Here is a 20,120-nt window from a genome sequence, read left to right as displayed (position 1 = left end):
GGACTGTATTTTTCAGAAGTTTAGATGAATGACGTCATGCAGTATCTCCCTTCTGGGATGTGCCGGAAGCCGGCCTCGTTTTTCCTTTCTTTTTTCTGGGCTGGGCTGGAGCCCAGAGCGGTGTACCTGGCCAGAGCTCCTCCCGGGGCTGCACCCTAGCCCTGGAGCCTGGCTTCCTCAGCAGCAGGGTTCTGAGCTTCGCCGTGCGCTCCCGTCGCTGCCGAGCGCTCTTCCTCCTGTGCACCTGGCGTGGTCTGCCTTGCGCTCTTGCTGGGACTCACTTGGGCCGCCTCCAGGTCGGGCCTTAACAAATGGCTGCTTCGCACACTTTACGAGTCTCCAGTCTCGGCGTGGGCAGATGGGAGAGCGAGTGGCCAAGCTGTGAGGGAGCACAAGGCCTCGTCTGCACAGGGGACTCACTCTCACCAGACTGTGCTAGTTCCTCCCCTTCTCCCCTGTGGATCTGGGGTTGATTGGCAGCTTGATTGACAACTGGATTTGATGCTCACCTTCCTCCCACCCCCTGCAAAATGCACAAGCTGCAGGGCAGATAGTTAACTAGCAACAGGTCAACTTGAGGTCCGCCCCGCCAAGATTGGAACTTTCCGGAAACTTTAGGGGCTTGGATCCCCATAGGGTGACCTGGCTTCTTCCCTGTGATTGCAAGATGGCCAATTTCCCCTCACAGGAGGGGGCTTCGGAGGCGAGGCGAGGCCCTAGCCCTCCCGGTGCCCTGCTAGGAATTGAAGGACTGAGCCTGGGGACATGCTGTGTCTGCTCAGGCCACTGTCCACAGACCGCACAGTGAACGGCATGGACTTCCTCGCAGTTCCGAAGTCTGGGAAGTGAGATCAAGTAGCTGCCACTTAGATTCCTGGCCAGGGCTCTTCCTGGCGGGCAGACGGGTGCCTTTCTGTCCTTGGTGGAAGAGAGAAGGAGGGAGAGGAAGCAGCGGTGTGCTTGCAAAGGCACCGATGCCAGCCGCCTCCAGGGCCCCGGCTCCCCCGCCTCACGTGGGGACCAGGGTTTCTGTGAGCGGGGAAACCTTCAGCCTGTAGCAGTGAGCGTCAGGCCTCAGGACGCTGCTGGACGGTCCCTGCACGGTAGGAGCGCCCGGCCCAGCGGCGTGGACGCCAGTGCCCTTGGTCGCTCTGTTCCACTTCAGCCATGGGGACAGGCCTGCAGCCTCTCACTGGGTAATTAGATGGTGAGAGTTAAATTGCATTTCCCTGATAACGATGTTCAGGGTCATTTCGTTTGCTTAATTTCCCATCAGTGCATCTTCCTTAGTGAAGTTTCTGGTCAGAACTTTGGCTTGTTTTTTGAGTGGGTTGTCTCAGATCGTCGAGCTCTGAGAGTTCTGGGTACATCAGGTACAAGTCTTGTGGAGTGGGTGGGCTGCCCGTGTGCTCCCCCAGCGTGGGGCTTGAGTTCCCGTTCCTACGCTCTTGCCCCCTTCAAGAGTATTTTATTTTATTAGGCGGGGGGTACCAGGGATTGAACTCAGGGACTTTGGCCACTGAGCCGCATCCCCAGCCCTTCATAGATTTTATTTAGAGACAGGGTCTCATTGAGCTGCTTAGCACCTCACTAAGTTGCTGAGGCTGGCTTTGAACTTGCCATCCTCCTGCCTAAGCCTCCCGAGGCTCAGGGATTACAGGGGGTGCCATGTGCCTGGCAGGAGCTTTTATTCTTGAAGTTTGCTTTATCGTTTCTTATATGAATTATGCTTGTGTTAGAATGTGAAGCTCTTCACCTCAAAGTCCCAAGGATTCCTCTGGTGTCTTCTGGAAGTCTGTGGTTCTAGTCTTCACATTCAGGTCTCTGAACAATTTTTCGTTGTGGTCACTGTGTTGTTTAAGGTAAGGTCTGGGGTGTGAGTGGAATTCTCTTGTTTTTAGTGTGTGGGTGTCTCTTTGTTCAGACACCATTTGTGAGGGACCGTTCTGTCCCCACTGAGTTAATCGTCTTTTCAGAAAGTGAATTCAGGTTTGTGGGAGAGTCTGGTGGGGCTTGTTCTCGGACACTTGTCTGCTCGTGCATCCGAATGTCCCCCCACACTGTGGTGACGCCGTGGCTTCTTGGTGGGTCTCAGAGTCGAGTGTCAGTCCTTCCCTTGGCAGTTTTTATTTGATTCAGAATCGTTTGGAATATTCTGGGTCTCTTCTAATTCCACATATATTTCAAATCATCTCATCGATTTCTGCCAAAAATAAAAAACGGTTGCTGAGACTCTGGTTGGACGTGTTACGTCCATAGGTCATGGTATACCTCTTTCTTTACTTGGGTCTTAGAATCTCTCTCTGCGTGTGTGGAAGATTCCAGTGCACAGCCTGCCGGCGTGTCATCGCCCACCCCAGGGACCTTCCTCTCTGACTTGCACGTGGGTAGTTCCGCTCCTGTCTGCCCACCCCACGTCCACCCTGCTGCTGTGCCATCCCATGCGCTTGGCCGCACTGTGAGGGGGTCAGCGCCCGCCCAGGCCACCTGCCTGCTGAGCGGCCTGGAAACCATGCCTGGTGTGAGCCATTGCCTCTGTCCGGGGTCTCCTGGGGAGAGACTGTGTGGTGGTGGCTTCACCCTCACCCGTTGGCTGGCTGGACCTGAGGAGGGCGGGCCGAGGGCACGGTGACTCCACAGCCATTCCAGGGGTGATCAGAAAGACAGGGGACTCTGGGAGATCCCGCGGGTGTCCCTGCACCAACCTGGGGAAGCGGTTCCGCAGACCCCGCTGGATGTAGGCTTTTGGAGCGGGGCCGGCGGGCGGCCGAGGGCGGTCCTGTTCTGGACCACGCTGCCCTTGTCCTTTCTCCATTTTCCAAAATTTGTTGAATGAAGACAGACGACTTTTGTGATCAAAAATTTTTTAAAAGTAAAGGGAAGCCAGGTCTCGCTGCCGGGCTCGTGCCCAGCCCAGCGCCTCTTCTCTTCCAGACCTCGGGAACCACCACTGCAGTGCCTGTCACGGGTCCTCAGGTCAGCTCCTTGCAGAGGTTGGCTGGGCAAGGAGCGGCAGTGCTACCTCAGGTAAGCCTCCCCCGGGCGGCCCTGGCCGGCGGGCTGTCCCTTCTGTCTCCTGCCTCCTCTGCCTGTTCGTTAAAGGACACTTGGGACCATGCTTCACAGTGTGGGGCCGAGTTTTTCAGAGACCTTAACAAGGTAACTTGGTGGTTGTGACCAGAATTCTCTGTCATGGAATCAGCTGGGCTGCCAGAATGGTCTGGAAGATCCGCAGGTGTGTCCCAAGCACTCCTTGAGCAGTGGCTTCTGTCCTGGGACGCGGCCAAATGCGGTTTTGGCTGCGGGTCAGTCAGAAGAGTTTGAGAAGCATTATCACACTCTGGCCCAGCCTTGCTGAGCGCTTGCTGAATACATCATACCCTCAGGGGCCACAGGCCCCAGAGATGACCTCGGCCCCACCTGTTCTGGGGTTGCGGTGCTGGAGAGATGCCCCTGCTCAAGGAGGCTCTCGTCCCCATGGCAGAGTCCCCGCGTGCCCCCGGGCCGGGTCCCACAGGGCCCTGCCCAAGAGCCTAGAGCCTCAGGGACCGGGCTGTCTGGACCAGGCGGTCAACTCCGTGAGGAGGACACACAGACTGGGGCCCCAGGCGACCCGTGCCTGCCGGGGGATCAGGGAGCACTCCCTGAAGGTGGTGGGGTGAGCCAGGCCTCGGGGGAGCAGGTGGAGGGAGCAGGTCCTGGGCGGCACCCAGGAGGAGGCGTGGGGGAGGCCCGGCCGGCTGGCGGGGAGGTCGAGTTGGTCTTCCTGGCACCCAGAGGGGAGGCTCACCGGGGCCATGGGGGACTTGGGACGGGCCCGGGGCTGCCCTACAGGGCCTCTCTGCACTGCAGAACTGTGCAAGGCCCCTCAGCGAGGGAGGCTGGAGCCGGGGCTCCGGGGTCGGGCCTCTGGCAAGGCCGGTGGTGTCTCTCAAGAAGGCTCACTCCATGCCCACCCTCCCTGTGGAAGTTGGCGTCCCAAGGCCCCCCCAGTCCTGGCTCACAGCACCCACCTGCCCATGTTTCCCCGGCCAGGCCTGCCTCTCCGTCTGCCTCGGCTGCTCCCCGGGGAGTGGGCAGGATGCCCTCCTGCAGCGTGGCTGTGGTGGGGCTCCGGTCACGATGGGCAGCCTGCCCCAGGCCCTTCTCTGCCTCTCCAAGGAGGCAATGCCAGTGTGGGCTGCACAGGGCGGGACGGGGTCTGCTGCTGGGGGCTCACTACTCTAAGTCTCAGGTAAGGGACTCCCCAGGGACATCCAGAGTGTCCTCTAGTTCCCCAGGTCCTGCAGGGCTGGGCCGGCTGGCGAGGACCTGGCTGCAGCCCTGCCCTGAGCCACGTGCAGCCGCCTGCTGCTCACTGTCATCTCTCCTGTCCTCCTCGGAGGGTGACCGAGGGGCCAGGCTGCTGCTCGGCTCAGTGGTCTCAGGAACTCGGCAGTCACCCTGGCTGCGGGCCCTCCTGCCCCTGCTCCTCGGATCCCAGAGGGGACGTGGTGTGTGGGGCTACACTGCACACGTCGCCCACTGGCCCACCCAGCGCTGACACCCTCTGTCCCTCAGTGTTTTCTCTAGTTGGACTGGAAGGAGCCTGCTGGGCCCAGAGCGGCCCCCACAGCGGTCACTGCATGCCCAGGCAAGGCAGGCGGTGGCCAGAGAGCACCTGGTACCGCAGGGCTGGGGTCTCGCCTCCTGGGAGACCCTGGGCAGGTCTGGGCGGTTCCCACGGCCTCCACGCACCTCTGACGTGGGAGTCCCTGAGCCAGGGCTGCGGGCTGCTGCTGAGCCTTCATCGCTGCCGTGTCCACCCGTCTGACCACGCTCCTGTCCCTCTCTCCCAGGTTAGGCCAAAGACTCTGATTCCAGACAGCCTCCCCATCACCCCGGGCAGGGACCGGCCACCCAAGCAGCCCCCAGCATTGCAGAAGGCCACTGTGGTCAGCATCAAGAACCCCAGCCCAGCCCTTCCCACCGCCAACAACACCGTCAGCCATGTGCCAACGCCCGGCGGCCAGCCCCAGGCCCTTGCCGAGCCCACCGCCATCGCCTCGCCCCTGAGCAGCGCTGGGGTGGCCTACGCCATCATCTCCACCTCCCCCAGCAATGCCGCCGCCATCGCCCCCAGCACCACCGTGCCCGTGGTCAGCGAGAGCCTCCAGGTGCAGCCCCTCCTCATCAGTGCCGACAGCAAGGTGAGCGCTGCCCGCAGGCCGCGGATCTGCCTGCTCGCACAAGGCCTGGGGACGCTGGCCACACGCAAGAGGCCTGGGCAGGAGTGCTGGCTGGTGGGTGGCCAGATGGCCAGTGGGTGAATGGATGGGTGTGGAGGTGTGAGTGGGCACACAGGTGACGCGGGGACTGAGCGGCCGGGGCATGGTGGCAGGAGGAAGCCCACCCGACAGGCAGTGGACCATCCAAGGACGCACGGCTACGTGACTCAGTACCAGTGCAGAGCGACTGGTCCCCTGCCCGTCACTGTGCTCACCAGAATAGCCAGTGAGAGCCGGAGACGCCTGCCCACGGGCACCGGCCCTGCTGTGGGTTCTGACGGGGGTCGGCCAGTCCAGCTTGCACACCCAGTACCTCCATGGGACATTTGCGAGTTCCTGCCAAGGTTTAAAACAGCCTAAGATCCCCTGTGTTTCCCACTCAGAGCTCTCTGGTGGCCATGCTCTTGGAGACCTGGACCTCTGGGCCTCTGATCCCGTTGCCAGGCTGCACCTCTGCCTGGGCCGATGCCCTTGGCATCCCTGCCTGCAAGGTGGTGCTGTGCGGTTGGCCCGCGTTGATTTCTGAGCACGTTTTGCTTCCAGGGCCTCTCCCGACAGGAGGGACTCTCAGAGCCTGGAGTCCTGGTTGCGGTGGCCGGATGGCCAGTGTCCCCAGGATGGGACCAGCGTACACAGTGCTTGGTGGACGTTTGTCAATGCCGTTCTGTGAGGCTGCAGCTGGGCCAGCATCAGCGCTGGGTCTAAACACCTGCTCATTTAATCGGCACCAGCAGGAGCCTTGCTGTTAGCGCCGAGTGCTCTGATCGCTGAGCCGGAAGGTCGTCCTGTGTCCTCCGCGGCTGGCTTACAGAACAAAGAGCTTGCCCTGAGCCAGCAGGGAAACGGAATACATTCCTCTTCCTGCACAGGAGCCTCAGATTCCTAAGAATCACCTGTTCTCTGGGAAATAAAAGCAAAAGCAATTTAAGTGATTCCTGGCTTGTGCCAGAGGGCCGGCTGCTCCGGGTGAATTCCTCTTCCCTGCCCCGCGATCGCGGAGGATAGCAGTGCTTCCCATCGCTGTCCAAAGCGAATACGTCCAACAGCCGCCAGGCAGGAGGCGACGCACTGCCCTAGGCTGGCCCGCCTGGTGCCTGGGCAGTGCTGACCCTGTACCCCTCTCCCAGCCCCAGGGGCTTGGCCAGGTGTCTCGCCAGAGCCAGGTCCTTGTTCCCACCTGCCTCCTTCTGAGGAGGGGCCCAGGGAACTGTGGCCAGCAGTGCGGCCAACTGCACAGGAGGCTCCCCATCCTCTGCCTCCTCTGCAGGTCTCCAGGGTCTTGGGAGCACATCCAAGCCCGCTTGGCCTCAGGTCATGGCCGTGAGCTAGGGTGGAGGCCACTAGGAGGTGGTCGGGCAGGACTTGGACCTGGAGCCTCCTGCTTTCAAGACCTGGGCGCTCCTTGGCAGTGCTCTTGCTCCTGGGAGGAGGCCGGTCTGCCTGTTCCTCGGTGACTTGCTGCTCAGGCTGCCCCTGGGCCCCTCGTTGCTCACCCCTGCCCTGGACCCTCCTCCGCCCTCAGGTCCCTCAGCCCTCACCCTGCCCACGTCTTGTAGGTCATTATCATTCAGCCTCAAGTGCAGACGCAGCCCGAGAGCTCAGCGGAGCCGCGGCCGCCCTCAGAGGAGCCATCTCAGGGAGCTCAGGCCACCAGGAAGAAGAAGGAGGACCGGCCCCCGAGCCAGGAGAGCCCCGAGGTAGGACCGCCCTGCAGGGGCCCGGCCACAGTGGGACGGCACCCCTGGGGGATGGTCCCTACCTGCCGCGATGCAGCCCTCCAGTGTGGGGTCGGGGATTGCCACCCAGCGGGGCCCTGGTCTCAGCCGCCCGTCCTGGGCTGTGCTGGGTGTGGTGGTGCCGGGCTGTGGTCGGCACCGGTTCTGCTTGGTCCCGGCACCGCCAGCACCCACCCAGCACTGCAGGCAGATCATGTGTCTTCCTGTCTGTCAGGGGGAGCATTAAGGCCCCCTCCTCAGAGCGCTGGAGGACTCGGAGTTGCCAGGCAAGCGCCCAGATCAGGGGAGTTGCCTGCTGTCCCCAGAGCCCCACTGCGGCCCTGCTATCCTTGGGACCTTCAGCCTAGGAGGGGTGGGCTGCTCTGGACAGTATGTGGCCCTAGCTCAGCCCCTGCCTGTTTTCTGTCCATGGCTGGGCTGAGGGTCTGGGGTCTTAGGATGCATCAGAACCTAATCCTGGAAGACCTGCACGCAGGCTGCCAAGGGGGGGCATTATTCCTCAGGTAATGGGGAGCCATGGAGAGGCTTTGAGCTGGGGGGTGATTTGACATGCACAGAGAGCCCACCAGGTTGACTGCTCAGTGCAGTCGCAGCAGGAACCAGCTCTTCTGCGGCCCCAGCCCTGGTAGTCGCAAGCGAGACGGTCAGCTCCTGCCTGGGCAGCATCTTGCCACCTGGGCTCCCCAGGCTCCGGGGCTCCTGCAGTGGTTGGGAGGGCTCTCCAGGCAGGTCCTCTGGTTCTTAAGCGTCTGGCCATGGGAGCCTTTCCATGACTGCGACTGTACCCGCCACCGCGGGGCATGAAGGGCACGAGCTCCCCAGGAGGCTTGCAAAGGTCAGAGGGCCATGGAGCGTGGTGCCACGTGGATCCACCGGGTGTGGGGCCCGTCCATGAGGCGCCTGCCTGAGGAGCACTTGAAACTGGGCAGCAGCCCTGAGCCCCCGTGAGCCAGGTGGGAGCCCAGGGTCCCTGGGGCAGGGCCGGACTTTGCAAAGAAGCAGGAGTTGCTGCTGGTGAAGCAACCCAGCACATTCCACTGGAGGTGGGGGAAAGAGGCAAGAGCCAGCATTCCACCCGCCAACTGTCCTCCACCGTTAAGGCCACAAAAAGGAAATCAGTTCACCCAGAGCTTGGGGCATGTTGCTCCCGTGAGCCTCCTGTGGGAAGCTGCGCAGGTCCACCCCAGGCAACCTGGAGACAGCAGGAACCTTGGCACCAGACCAGATGTGTCTAACCAGAGAGGAGAGCTGTGCAGGGTCAGGAGTCAGAACAGCAGGGGGGCGTTCGACACTCACCCAGGTGAAACAGGAGACCAGGGAAGGAAGGCGCGGGGAGCAGCGCTGGGGTCTCCATTGCAGCCGGGGCGCTGGGGGGTCGGGAGGTCGCTTCGGGCGGGGTGCAGGGCCTGTTTCTGACAGCACAGAAGAGCTGCTGTTTGAGGTGCAGGGGCAGAAGCCAAGAGATGTCCAGAAAGCCCTGTGGGCGGGAATTCCACCTGCTGGGGGCAGCCATTCCGCACACCTTTGCCTGCCCTCCCGCAAACAGCAGCGTTCTGACAGCAGCAAAAGACCAAGTGCCCGGGAGGAAACGTAAGCAAAATATCCAAGGCTCAAAACCCCTGAAGCTTAAAAGGAAAGAACAGAGGCGCACACAGCGCTGGGTAGGGCACTGGGCAATGAGAACTTATCCACTCAGTTACTTGTCATCTCAATGTCATCCCGGTAAATACACCAGCCGCCTCCCTCCTTCTCAGAACCGCCAGAGATGGCGTCTCAATTTTTCATGAAAAAGTAAGCAAGATTGGCACACGCCAGTTAAAAAGAAGAAGAGGCAAGGAAGCCCTGAACACGGAAGGGACTCGAATGCCCCCAACTGAAAGACCCTGTGCAGCCCGGTTACCCGGAGCACAGCAGCGGCCCACAGAGACGCGGAGGCTGGGGACGAAATCAGCCCAGAAACAGGCACACCTGGCAATTTAGTATCGGTCGAGGGACTCCTTAAATCAGAGAAGTGGAGAGGCAGATTCCAGGAGGTAGGATGGGAAGAAGTGGGTAGCCGTCGGGGACATCGACCATCCATACGTGAGGCCTCCGGGGCCGCGTGAGCTCCAGAGGGACCCAAGGTTGTCACTGTGAACCATGGGCACCGAGGTGGTCAAGGTGCAGCGATCACCCAGGGATCCTAGTGACTGGGGAGGCCGAAGAGGAGGGCAGGTTCAAGGCTAGCCTCAGCAACTCGGCAAGAGAGACCCTGTCTCAAGATTTAGAACCTCTGAGTCCCTACCAATATCCAAACACTGCAAAAGACGGTAAACTCCACTGCACATAAATTTTTATAAATTAATACATCAGAACAAAAGTAGTGCGGGAGCCCCACTCCTTACGGGGGGCTGTGCAGAGGGCCCCTGGCATGGGGAGAGGCAGGGACCGTGGGACATCTGTGGAGCCCTCAGCCAGGGGTCAGGGTGGGCAGTGGCTTTCCCTCATGGTGTCCCCTGACCCCATCACCCCACGACCAGTCCCCACAGGGGGACTTTTCACGAAATGCCTGACCACTCCTCAGAACCACCCAGGTCATCAGAAACCAGGAAAGTCTGAGAAACTGTCACAGCCCAGAGGAGGGAGATGCAATGACCCAGTGTCCTCTGGGGTCCCGGCTGGGGTGTGGCTCGGCGGCAGAGCGCTGGCCCGGGCTCCGTCCCCAGCACCGTGCAGAAAACCAGAGTGGAAGCAGGTGGCCCGTGAGCTGAGGGCCTCAGTTAATAAGCACCACCGAGACTGGCCGGCCGCGTGCTGTACCAGGCGTGGGCAGGCGTGGGAGGCGGGTGCTCTGGTTCCTCTAGCAGCCGCGTGTCCATCTGAAGAACCCGACACTGACCAATAAGCCAGCCCCAAAGTCAAGTCAGGGTGAAAGTAGGACATGGGGAGAGTACAAGTGCAGGTCACATGATGACGAGGAGACCTGCACCCGTCGAGTTGGCAAGCACGCGCTGAGCGCCTGCTGTGTGCCGGGCACTGCCGGGTGCAGGGCCGTCCCACGGCCAGGCAACTGCGAGGGCCTGCTTGCCCTAGGCCTTGGGCACCGGCTCCCTCTCCTCACCACGGGCCAGTCCTGCCCACACAGCAGGGGACAGGAAGGCTGCGGCGGGGCTGGGTCTTGGCTCCTGCCCACCACCACAGAGAAGCATAGTGGGACCGTGGGCCAGACTTAGCGTGCGGCCCCTCCGAAGTCCCCTCGGAGACTGTCAGCAGGCCAGACAGCCCTGTCCCGTAGAGACGTGCGGAGGAGCGATGAAAGCGTCTGCACGTGTGCAGAAGACGCAGGGGGCGCAGGGGGCGCAGGGGGCGCAGGGCGCAGGGAAGACTGGTAATCGATACACAGGGTACGCGGGCTGCCATGGAGCCAGGGGTGGGTGCTCGGCTGGCAGTGGCTGTCCATGCCCGTCGGCATCGTGGGCCTTTGGGTGGACTTGAGCCTGGTGTTTGCAGGGCTCCCCCAAGGAGCCGCCCCCAAGGAGCCCCTCTAAGTCCATCTGTGGTGGTCTCCGGGAGGAGCTTCCCTGGCCCCGTGGACCGGGTGCTCGGGTCCTTGGCTGGAGGCGGGAGGCCAGGCTGAGGCCGCCCATGGCTTTCCTTCCCACAGAAAATCGCCTTCATGGTCGCGCTCGGCCTGGTGACCACGGAGCACCTAGAAGGTAGGGGCGGCAGGCGGGGGGCGGGCGTCCTGGGCAGCAGCTGTCTGGGGTGCGCCTCCCTCGGGGGTCCACCCCAAGGTGGGGTCTGTCACCAGAGACAAGCCAGGAGAGATGCGCTAGGTCCCTGTGTCCCAAGGCTGCGGGGACCTGTGTGGCACTTCTTGTTCCCGTGTGGACCGCCGTGGGGCCTGGGTGCTGGGTGGACAGAGTCGCAGAGCAGGAGGGGACAGCGTGCCCAGGGTTTGGTGGGGAGGCGTGTGAGTCCCCGGGGCGCAGGGGACCCAGTGGCCACTGTGTCTCTGTCCCTCCAGAAATCCAGAGCAAGCGGCAGGAGCGGAAGAGGAGGAGCACGGCCAACCCTGCCTACAGCGGCCTCCTGGAGACCGAGGTGAGGCCCCGCAGGCCACCTTCCCCCTGCCCCTCGCCTGTGCTCCCAGGGGCACAGGTGGCCATGCCCACACCCTCCGCCTCCTGGCCAAGTCGCCTGAGGGAAAGACGCAGGAGGCCCCAGTCAGTCCCCACCTGCCCACTCCCGGCCCCACCAGGGCCCCGGCCACCAGGTGAACAGGACGTTGAAGCCTAACTTCCAGGCAAGAAATGCCCGCCTCTTCCAAATCCATCCCAAACTCAGCACCGTCTGGATGTCCACAGCGGCTGGACGAGGCGGAACAGAGAGACCTGGCAGGCCAAAGGTCCCCAGAGCTCTCGACCTGCCCATGGCACGTGCCCACGGAGAAGCTGAATCCAGAATGAGTTCCACTCTCCCGTTTGAACTGAAGTCCAGAATTCTCAGGGTCAGATCTACACGTGGTCTCTCCAAAGACCAGCTGTGCAGAGTCCAGGCTTGGGGCTGGTGTACTGAGGGACCTGAGGTCCCCAGGGGCCAGTGTGTGGCACATGGAAGGAGAAAAGAGAAACCCCGCAGCTCTCCAGGCAGTGGGTCACTCTGGCCAGAGGTCCTGACTCTGTGTGGACGTGACCTACAGGGAGGGCTCTCCGTGGGGCAGGTTCAGTTCTGGCCCTGCTGCTCCCACACCTTCCCTCTGCTCCTGTTCCCAGGACGTGCCCACGCGTGCAGCTTCCACCCACTTACTTCCTCCTGGTCTTCTGGGCCAGCCCTGTCCCCAGACGTGGGTCTTTCTTTAGAATGCCATTGTTGCTGACCTCTGCCAGTTCTGCATGATCTGGGCCCCGTTCCCTTTGATTCGCTGGTTAATGCAGCCACCCTGTGCCCTGCGGGCAGAGCCTGGCCCTGGGCTCCCAAGTCTGGCCAGTGCCCGAGCAACCTGTTAGCCAGTCAGCAGGCTCGAAGCCCTTGGCCTTGGACTAGGATGCAGCCCCATGACAGCCTGGCCGCGTGGAGAGAGGCAGACTCAGAGCCACTCACTGAGTTCTAGAACTGTCTTCCTGCCACAGCCAAAACCACTTCGAACCACCGAGGTCTGGGCCTGCATGGCCTCTGGGCTGCTGAAGCCAGGACTCGGGCCACCCTCATGGATGGACAGCCATCCCCACAGCTCTGAGGCCTTGGGCCACACACCAGGAAGGGGCATTTCGGGGGGCTAGTCGATGCCCCCCTTCCCTGCCCGACCCCAGAGTTGGCTGAGGGATACCCCGGGGGACAGATGGGAGCCCCTCCCTGGGACTCCACCATGTCCTTCCTGAGTTAGCCACACCTGGGAGCAGAGGTGACCGGCCCCGCAGGGCAGAGCCTGGTGAAGTCCCCTCTCCGCTGACTGCCATCAGCTCCCATCCTGGCCAGTCTCTGCCTCTGGCATGGGGTGTCCACCAGTATCTGGGGGAAAACTGGACCTGGAGGGTCCTGCGGTGGGCAGCGGGCCCAGGAGGACTCCAGACGAGGGGGTTGTTGGATTTGTTTTCTGTCCCTGCAGAGGAAGCGACTGGCCTCCAGCTATCTCAACAACCCCCTGTTCCTCGCAGCACGCGGTGAGTGGCAGCGGGGGCCACGGCCTCTGCGGGACCTGGGGCTGGACCAGGCAGTGTCCGTCCTCCTCCTGTGGCCTTGGCCTGTGGACCAGCAGGCAGCAGAGTGGCTGAGGTCGCCCCTGGTGGATGGGGCGGGCAGCACCTCACCGCTGAAGGCCCTCCAGGCTATGGCCGCTGTCCTCTGGCTCCTGGGAAAGAAGGAAGCTCAGGAGTGGGCTCCACCTGACAGGAGCAGAGACCGAGGCTGGGAACAGGCAGCAGCCAGAGTCGTGCAGGTCTCTGCCCGCCGTCGGGTGCCCTGAGCAGAGAACCAGGGCACTTGGTGCCGCCCCACCCGGCACTGCCATCTACGGCCTGTGCACAAGCCAGTGCCGCGCCTGTGTCCACGTGACCAGCTTAGGGACTTCTGTCGCAGACAAAGCCGATGACCCTGGAGAGGGGCACTGGCTCAGCCCACAGCTTTCCCACCCTGCTGGCAGCGAGAGCCCAGGCTGGCATAGGAGACCTGGTCCCCTGCCCGGCTCTGCCTCGGGCTCGCCCGGCTGTGATGGCCCTACCTGAGCCTCACTCTCAGTGTCCAGTGGACCCTGGCATCCTCGGCCACCTCGCCTACAGCAAGAGCCCGGAGAGCCACACCCCACGAGCCTGCCAGCAGTTAGAAAACAGACTGGTCCTAACAGCAGGAAGTGTCTGCCTGTGCCTGGGAGTGTGTGTGCTTTGAGCCCATCCGGTCCCCTCCCTGGGCCTTGTTTTCTTATCTGTAAAATGGGCCCCTAACTCCCTGCTCCTCCAAGAGCACAGACAGGCTGTTCATTCCACAGCAACATTTGCAGAAAGGAAAACCTTTTTTATGTTCATTGAAGTGCAACTGGACACCGCCTATTGGAATGGGAAACTGTCAATAAAGAACTAAGACCCCCCACCCGGCCACTCACGGCCACCACATCCCTCTGGCCATGGCAGGTCCTGGCTTGACCAGGGCAGAGACCCTCTTCCTCCTCATGCCCCGGGGGAGGACTCCGGCAAGAGCCCTGCCACTCCCTCCTCAGAGATCCCAGCCCCGACTGCTCCTCCAGTACCCACTAACCTGTTCTCCGCCCTTCCTCCCTGTGCCAGCCAATGAGGAGCCCTGCTGGAAGGTACGTGCCCGCACATTCACACCTGGGGGTGGGTGTGTTCCGGACCCTCCAGGGGCAGCGCTCCTGGGAAGCGGGCAGCCCCACCTCTGCCCTCAGTGGCCAGGATCCTGCACAGTACCCAGCCCGCATTCCTCCTGCCAGGTGGACCTGGGCATTGACACAGCGCTGGGTGGCCAGACTCAAACAGGAACTCTCCCTGCCTGGTCCTGAGAGTGCAGGGACCCTGGGAGCCACAGAGGCCCCAGGAAGAGTCAGACTGGGTGCCAGCTGGCCTCTGCCCTGGCTCCGCCTGCCTTGCCGTGTGGCCCTGGACAGTGTCTTTCCAAGGACTTTGGAATCCCCAGGGTCTCACCTTCCGTGCCTACACCTCTGGTCCTAAGACACACACCATGTCCCTGCTTCCCAGGACGTTGGTCGGCTGGTCAGCCCTCGGCCTAATTCCAGATGAGCCCCCTGGCCCCTCCACGCTGTGCTGGACCGGCAAGCGAGGAGCGCCCGCGGGCTGGTTCCAGCTGGTTCTGACTGGAGGGCGGTGGTTTCCATGGTGGCCCCGCCACAGAGCACACGGGTACCTGTGGGTCTGGCAGTGTGTCTGGACACTTGGTGCCCAGCCCAGGCAGACACAGGACAGGAGGCCTCTGAGCTGGAGCTCCGCCCGGCAAGCCCTGCCCCGGAAGGGCCTTGGCTCTGAGGCAGGAGGGGGATGCTGTCCCGGCTCTGCCTCCAGTTCACTGCGGGACTCCAGGCAGGCGTCCCGCTCCCTCTGGGCATAGAGGCGACCTTGTCTGAGGGTGCCAGACCCTTAGACCTCTCTGGTGTCCAGGGCCCTGGTAGTGTGGGCTGTCCCAGCCCAGCGTCCTAAGGCTGGAAGCTCCGTTGTCGCGTGACTCTGGGGGAAGGGTCCTGTGTGTGGCAGGCGTCAGATTTTGCAGGTGGCGGGAGCTGGGTTGCAAAGCCCCTGCCACCGCTGCAGTCAGAGTCTCGGTGCGGTCGCCGGCCAGCGGGGAAGGACTCCTGTGTCTGGGGGGCAGGACGGCCACTGCGGCAGGCCGTCCCAAGTGCCCCCTTCTCCTGCCATGGGTCTGGCACTGGCAGAGCCTTTGTGTGCGGTCCTGCTCAGGCCTCCAGGGACCGTGGGGCAGCAGTGTCCCCCACACAGATGTGGAAATGTGTGTGACTCCCCCAGTGTCTGTGTCCCCGACTGGAGGGTCGCGCGGCTGCGAGGGTCAGCTGCAGCCACCCCAGGCCCCTCCCAGGACAGGGGACCCTTCTGGTGCCACACCTGGAAGAAGTCACTGCTGGAGCCGGGGGCGCCGCTCCAGAACCCCTGCCCTTGGTCAGCTTGGTGCAGTGGTGCCCTGATCCTGCCCATCAGGCTACTGCACCTCCTGTGGGGTCCAGGAGTGTCCCTGCACAGTCACCGGCAGGGGCCTGTCCCTGCTGCCCCTGAGCCGCCTGTGCTCCTTCTCTTGCAGAGCGAGGTCACCCAGGGTGAGCACTGCGCCATCTGCAAGCGAGGGGCCAGCCTGCAGCCCTGCGGCACCTGCCCGGGGGCCTACCACCTCAGCTGCCTGGACCCCCCCCTCAAGACGGCACCCAAGGGCGTGTGGCTGTGCCCCAGGTGCCAGCAGAAGGTGCGGCGCACGCCGTCCGCCGGTGCTGTGGGCACTGCTGTAGGGAGAGGCGGGGGGCACGGGAGGGCCCTGGGCGTCTGGCCTTCTGGACCCTGGCACAGCTGGCGTCGGGGGCCTGTGGCCTTTGTCGCAGGGTTGTGTCCTGTGAGTTAATTGTGGGGTGTTTCGCAGAGAGACCCAGAAGGCCCTGGCCCCGTGCAGCTTCTCCCCCTGCAACTTGTCTGAACCAGGCCAGTGTGGTCACTGTGCCCTGGGCACCGCTGGGGAGCTGGCTCGGGGCTGGTCCTCCTCACTCTGCGTCTGCCCTCCAGGCCTTGAAGAAAGACGAGGGCGTGCCCTGGACTGGGATGCTGGCCATCGTTCACTCCTGCGTCACCCACAAGACAGGTGGGGCGGCCTGGGGGAGGGGCGCTGGGCTCCCCGGGAACCCCGAGCGGCTGGTGGGGCCAGGCTGTTCGGGGCCAGAGCTCTGAGGAGGGGACCCTGGGGCTGGTCCTGGCAGAGACCTGCAGTCCCTGGTCCTCCAGGGGAGGGCTGGGCTCGGGCTCCGCCTCCCGCCTCGGCGCTGGCCCAGCGGCTGCCGCCCTCTCCCCTAGTGAAAGAAGAGGAGAAGCAGAAGCTGCTGCAGCGGGGCAGCGAGCTGCAGAGCGAGCGCCAGCAGCTGGAGGAGCGGGACCGGCAGCTGGCGTGCGCCGTGCAGGTGCGTGTGGGCGGGCGCTGCTGCCCTGGAGCCCCGAGTAGAGCTGGACCCTCGCCGCCCACTTGGGAGCCCAGGAGGAAGAGACCCATCAGCCCGCCAGCCTGTGGGTGTGGACGCAGCTCTGGGGCGCACTCAACGAACTGGTCGAGCGGCTGAGGACATCCTGGCTCTGCCCTTCCCAGCTCTCTGCTCTTGGCCTGGCCCCACCCTGCCCTGACCTCATTGTCCTTCCGTGTAAACATCTCCTCTGTGGCGTGTGATGGACAAGGTGACGAGACGGTGGTGGTGATGAGCGAGCCTGGTGTGATTGTTGGTGATCCTGGTGGCGGTGGTGATGGTGGTAGGGATGGTGAGCGTGGTGGTGGTGGTGGTAACAATGGTGACGGTGATAGTTGTGATGGTGGTGATGGGTGGTAATGGTATGTTGGTGGTAGTGGTGGTAGTGTTGGTTGTGGTGGTAGTGATGATACTGATGGGGGTGGTGGTGATGGTATGATGGTGTTGGTAAGGTGGTGGTGGTGATGGTGTGGTAGCAGTGATGGTGGGTAGTGATAATGGTATGATGGTGATGGTACAGTATTGGTATTATGGCGGTGCTGGTGGTGGTGATAGTGGTAGTGCTGGTGGTGCTAGTGGTGGTAGTGTTGGTTGTGGTGATGGTGGTGGTGATAGTGGAGGTGGTAGTGGTGGCAGTGGAGATGCTGATGGTAATGGTGGTGGTGGTGATGGTGGTGGTGGTGGTGCTGGTGGTGGTGATAGTGGAGGTGGTAGTGGTGGCAGTGGAGATGCTGGTGGAGGTGGTGGTGGTGCTGGTGTGGTGGTGCTGGTGTGGTGGTGCTGGTAGTGGTGGCAGCAGAGAAGCTGGTGATGGTGGTTGCTGGTGCTAGTGGTGGAGATGATGCTGGTGGTTGTGGTGTTGGTGGTGATGGTGCTGGTGGTGATAGTGGAGGTGGTGGTGATAATGGAGGTGGTGGTGGTGCTGGTGCTGGTGCTGGTGGTGGTGATGGTGCTGGTGGTGGAGGTGATGGTGGTGGTTGTGGTGCTGGTGGTGGTGGAGGTGCTGGTGATGGTGCTGGTGGTGGAGGTGATGGTGGTGCTGGTGCTGGTGGTGGTGATGGTGATGGTGGTGGTGATGGTGCTGGTGGTGATAGTGGAGGTGGTAGTGGTGGCAGTGGAGATGCTGGTGGTGGTGGTGATAATGGAGGTGCTGGTGCTGGTGCTGGTGCTGGTGGTAACAGCAGTGCCTGGCCCTAGAGAAGTCCCTTCAGTGCAGACTCTCTGCTCCTCTCAGTGGCTCCATTGTTCCAGTCGTGACTGGAAACGGGATGTCATTACTTACACTAGCAGCCTGACCCAGAGCAGATGGACGTCCTGTAGGCCTCACTCCCACTGCGTTGCCGTGGTACAGGAGAAGGCTAGCGAGGGCAGGAGGCTGGCAGGCTGGAAGGCCCTGTGCTGTGGGTCTGGCTGGGTCTTTCCTCCTGTCCCTGCTGCCTGGCTGGCTCCTGTGGGGCCCTCTGCCTCTGTTCCAGGACCGCGCAGTGGGAGGAGGGGCTCCGGGAGGGTGGCAGGGCAGTTGCCACAGGACGCCTGTGGAGTAGTTCTGAGGCCCTCTTTCTGATCCCCTCCCCTGACAGAAGTGCTTGGAGCTCAAGACCAGCCTGCTGGCCCGCCAGAGGGGCACCCAGTCGTCACTGGACCGCCTGCGGGCCCTCCTGAGACTGATACGGGGCGAGCAGATGCTGCAGGCCGCCGTGACAGCCACCAGCCCTGCCCAGCTGCTGGCTGGGCCCTGGACCAAGACCCCAGCAGCCACCATGCGCTCTGCCCTCCAGCACCCCCAGGGCCACAACTGACCCCAGGAACCTGTCTTCATGCCCATGGAAAATCATTGGGACCCTGCTCACATGACCTGGGGGTTCTGTCGGCCTTAATTCATAAACACTATGATTTTCAGACAAAAATAAAACCAGACAGAAAGACCACGGAGAGAAGGGAGGAACCAGACCAGGCCGGCATCCCAGAGCCAGATGGGGTGGAGGCTGAGTCCCACCCTCCCCGGTCAGAGGGGATGCCTGGAGGTCAGGTGGGGGTGACAGGCTGGGGCACAGGCAGCCCCCATCCTCAGCCGTCCCTGGCTGCCCTGGCTCAGCCCTCTCCATGACCTCACGCTGCCCCCAGGGAGAGGCTAGCCAGCCCTTGGCCACGGAGGGTGGCACCGGTCCTCGGGGAGGAAAGCCAGGATGCAGTTAGCTGAGTAGTAGGTAGTTGGGTTGAGCCCTCGGGCGAGACGTGGTAGCAGATCTAGGTAGTTCTCCGGCGCCCGCAGGGCATCAGCCGGCACTCCCTGCGCCTTGGGTGTCAGTGTTACTAGGTTAAGAGGTGCAGCTGTTTGACTTGAGAAGCTGCGGGGTGCTCTTCCCCAGGGGTGGGGCGCCCTTGCCAGGGCCGCCACCCGCAGCTCCGGCCGCGCCCCCTCCGTTCCAGCCCACCTTCTGGACTCTTTTGCTACCGATGTATTTTTCTCATGGAGTTTTTTGGGCAAGATGGGACGGAGCCACGCAGGGGAGGCATTTGGCAGGTCTCGGGTTTGGATTGAAGCCTCTTTTCTCCTTTCAAAGAGCAGATAATGCCACTGTCCCTCCTTGCCAGTACAGACACTATGCCAAAAAATAACCTTACGTTTTGGGTGGCGTTTCTGTGGTAGGGTACTTAACGTGCGGGGGACGCCGGCTCGCTTCGTTTTCTGTGTCTGGTAGTCTGTGCTTCCAGGTTCAAATGGGAACCCGCCCCCGGGAGGCTGGCCGGATTGGAGCCACCCAGAGGGCTGTTAGAGAACTGGGTGACGGTGTGGAGGAGCGAGGGGCGGTGGACCTTGGAGACTGGAGAGGCCCGGCCTCCCGCGTCTCCTCGCCAGCCGAGCCCAGTGGCCGGCATCTCAAGGGCTCCTGCGTCCTGTGGGCCTTGCCAGCCCCGGTGCCCACCAGCTTCCCTGGCCCGAGGGACTCTGCACGGCAGGCTTGGGGTCCGGGAGCCACAGGGCTCCGCCCGGCATGTCCCCCGGTGCTGCGCAAGTGCAGGCTGGCCACAGACCCGCACCACGCACGCAGACAGGTGCAGAGCCAGGGCCGGGAGCCCCCCCCCCCGCCCTCCCGCCATTCCACGACTCCGGGAGAAACTGTGCTGTACGATACAGATCTATTTTAATACTCAACGCTGGGTGAACAAGATTTTTATATTCTTTTATTGCTGAACAGTGAGCCGCGCGGCGCTCGCCGTCGAGGCGGCTGCTCCGCCGTCCGCACCCGCGGCCTGTGGTGTGAATGTGACCAGGTTCTCTTCCCTTGGTTCGCTTTCTTGGTTGGATTGAGCTCAGTTTTTCAGAATGTGACGGGAGGACGTGAGAGGCTGGACCGGGAGGGTAGCTGCCGCGTGTCTTGAGACGTAGATTTGGACCAGGGAGCCCCGGCCAGGGGGTAGTGAGGGTAGAGAGCAGTGTGTCTTCATATGCCTGTAGTTTCCCTCGAGCGGTGCATTAAACTCGATGATTTCAAGCGCTGTGGTCCTGGTGTCCTTGCCTGGCACTGCCAGGCGGCCTTGGCGAAGCCAGGCACTGGGGTCCTGCCTCCCGGGCCACAGCCCCTGGGAGAGGGCTCTGGTGTCCCCACCCCAGCCCCCTGGGCAGCAGGGGCACCTCTCAGACCAGGGCCTGCGGGGAAAGCTGGGGCCAGTCCCTGTGGAGCCCAGGGGCTGCTCCCTGCCCGCTGCTGCTGCCCAGCTCCTCCCGTCGCTCGGGCTCCCCGCTGCAGCACACGTAGGCCCCCTCCGCAGACCTGGTACCCAGTAACACCCCCTGGTCCAAGCTCCAGGCCCTGGGCAAAGCTCAGATGACCCCGAGGGTCAGGGCCCATGCCTGGGTCAGTAACTGTGGCCAGAGGCTGGGTTATGCCAAAGTGACCACCTGCAGGGGCCCGGGGAATACAGGCGCTCAAGAGGCAGGAG

The 20,120-nt window shown here is 62.6% G+C and overlaps 1 protein-coding gene across 6 annotated transcripts in view; it reads left to right on the top strand.

Annotated features, from left to right (window-relative positions):
• Phf21b (PHD finger protein 21B) overlaps positions 1-19,659 on the top strand; it is a 76,268-nt gene extending 56,609 nt beyond the window's left edge. For 2 of the 6 annotated variants that reach the window (XM_047549138.1, XM_047549139.1), the window contains exons 3-13: positions 2,935-3,027; positions 4,839-5,189; positions 6,824-6,964; positions 10,647-10,698; positions 11,010-11,086; positions 12,591-12,645; positions 13,762-13,784; positions 15,260-15,418; positions 15,730-15,805; positions 16,015-16,118; positions 17,756-18,104. In XM_047549138.1, coding sequence (XP_047405094.1) covers positions 2,935-3,027; positions 4,839-5,189; positions 6,824-6,964; positions 10,647-10,698; positions 11,010-11,086; positions 12,591-12,645; positions 13,762-13,784; positions 15,260-15,418; positions 15,730-15,805; positions 16,015-16,118; positions 17,756-17,974 — 1,350 coding nt within the window. In that variant the 3' untranslated portion in view covers positions 17,975-18,104. Of the gene's footprint in view, positions 1-2,934; positions 3,028-4,838; positions 5,190-6,823; positions 6,965-10,646; positions 10,699-11,009; positions 11,087-12,590; positions 12,646-13,761; positions 13,785-15,259; positions 15,419-15,729; positions 15,806-16,014; positions 16,119-17,755 lie in introns of all 6 variants that reach the window. The other 4 variants (XM_047549134.1, XM_047549135.1, XM_047549140.1 and 1 more) reach the window with 3 other exon arrangements.
• The last annotated feature ends 461 nt before the right edge of the window (positions 19,660-20,120 follow it).

This window comes from Sciurus carolinensis, chromosome 4 (genome assembly GCF_902686445.1).
Source record: "Sciurus carolinensis chromosome 4, mSciCar1.2, whole genome shotgun sequence".
In the NCBI taxonomy this organism is placed as follows: Eukaryota; Metazoa; Chordata; class Mammalia; order Rodentia; family Sciuridae; genus Sciurus; species Sciurus carolinensis.
This window is presented reverse-complemented; position numbering and strand designations above follow the sequence as displayed.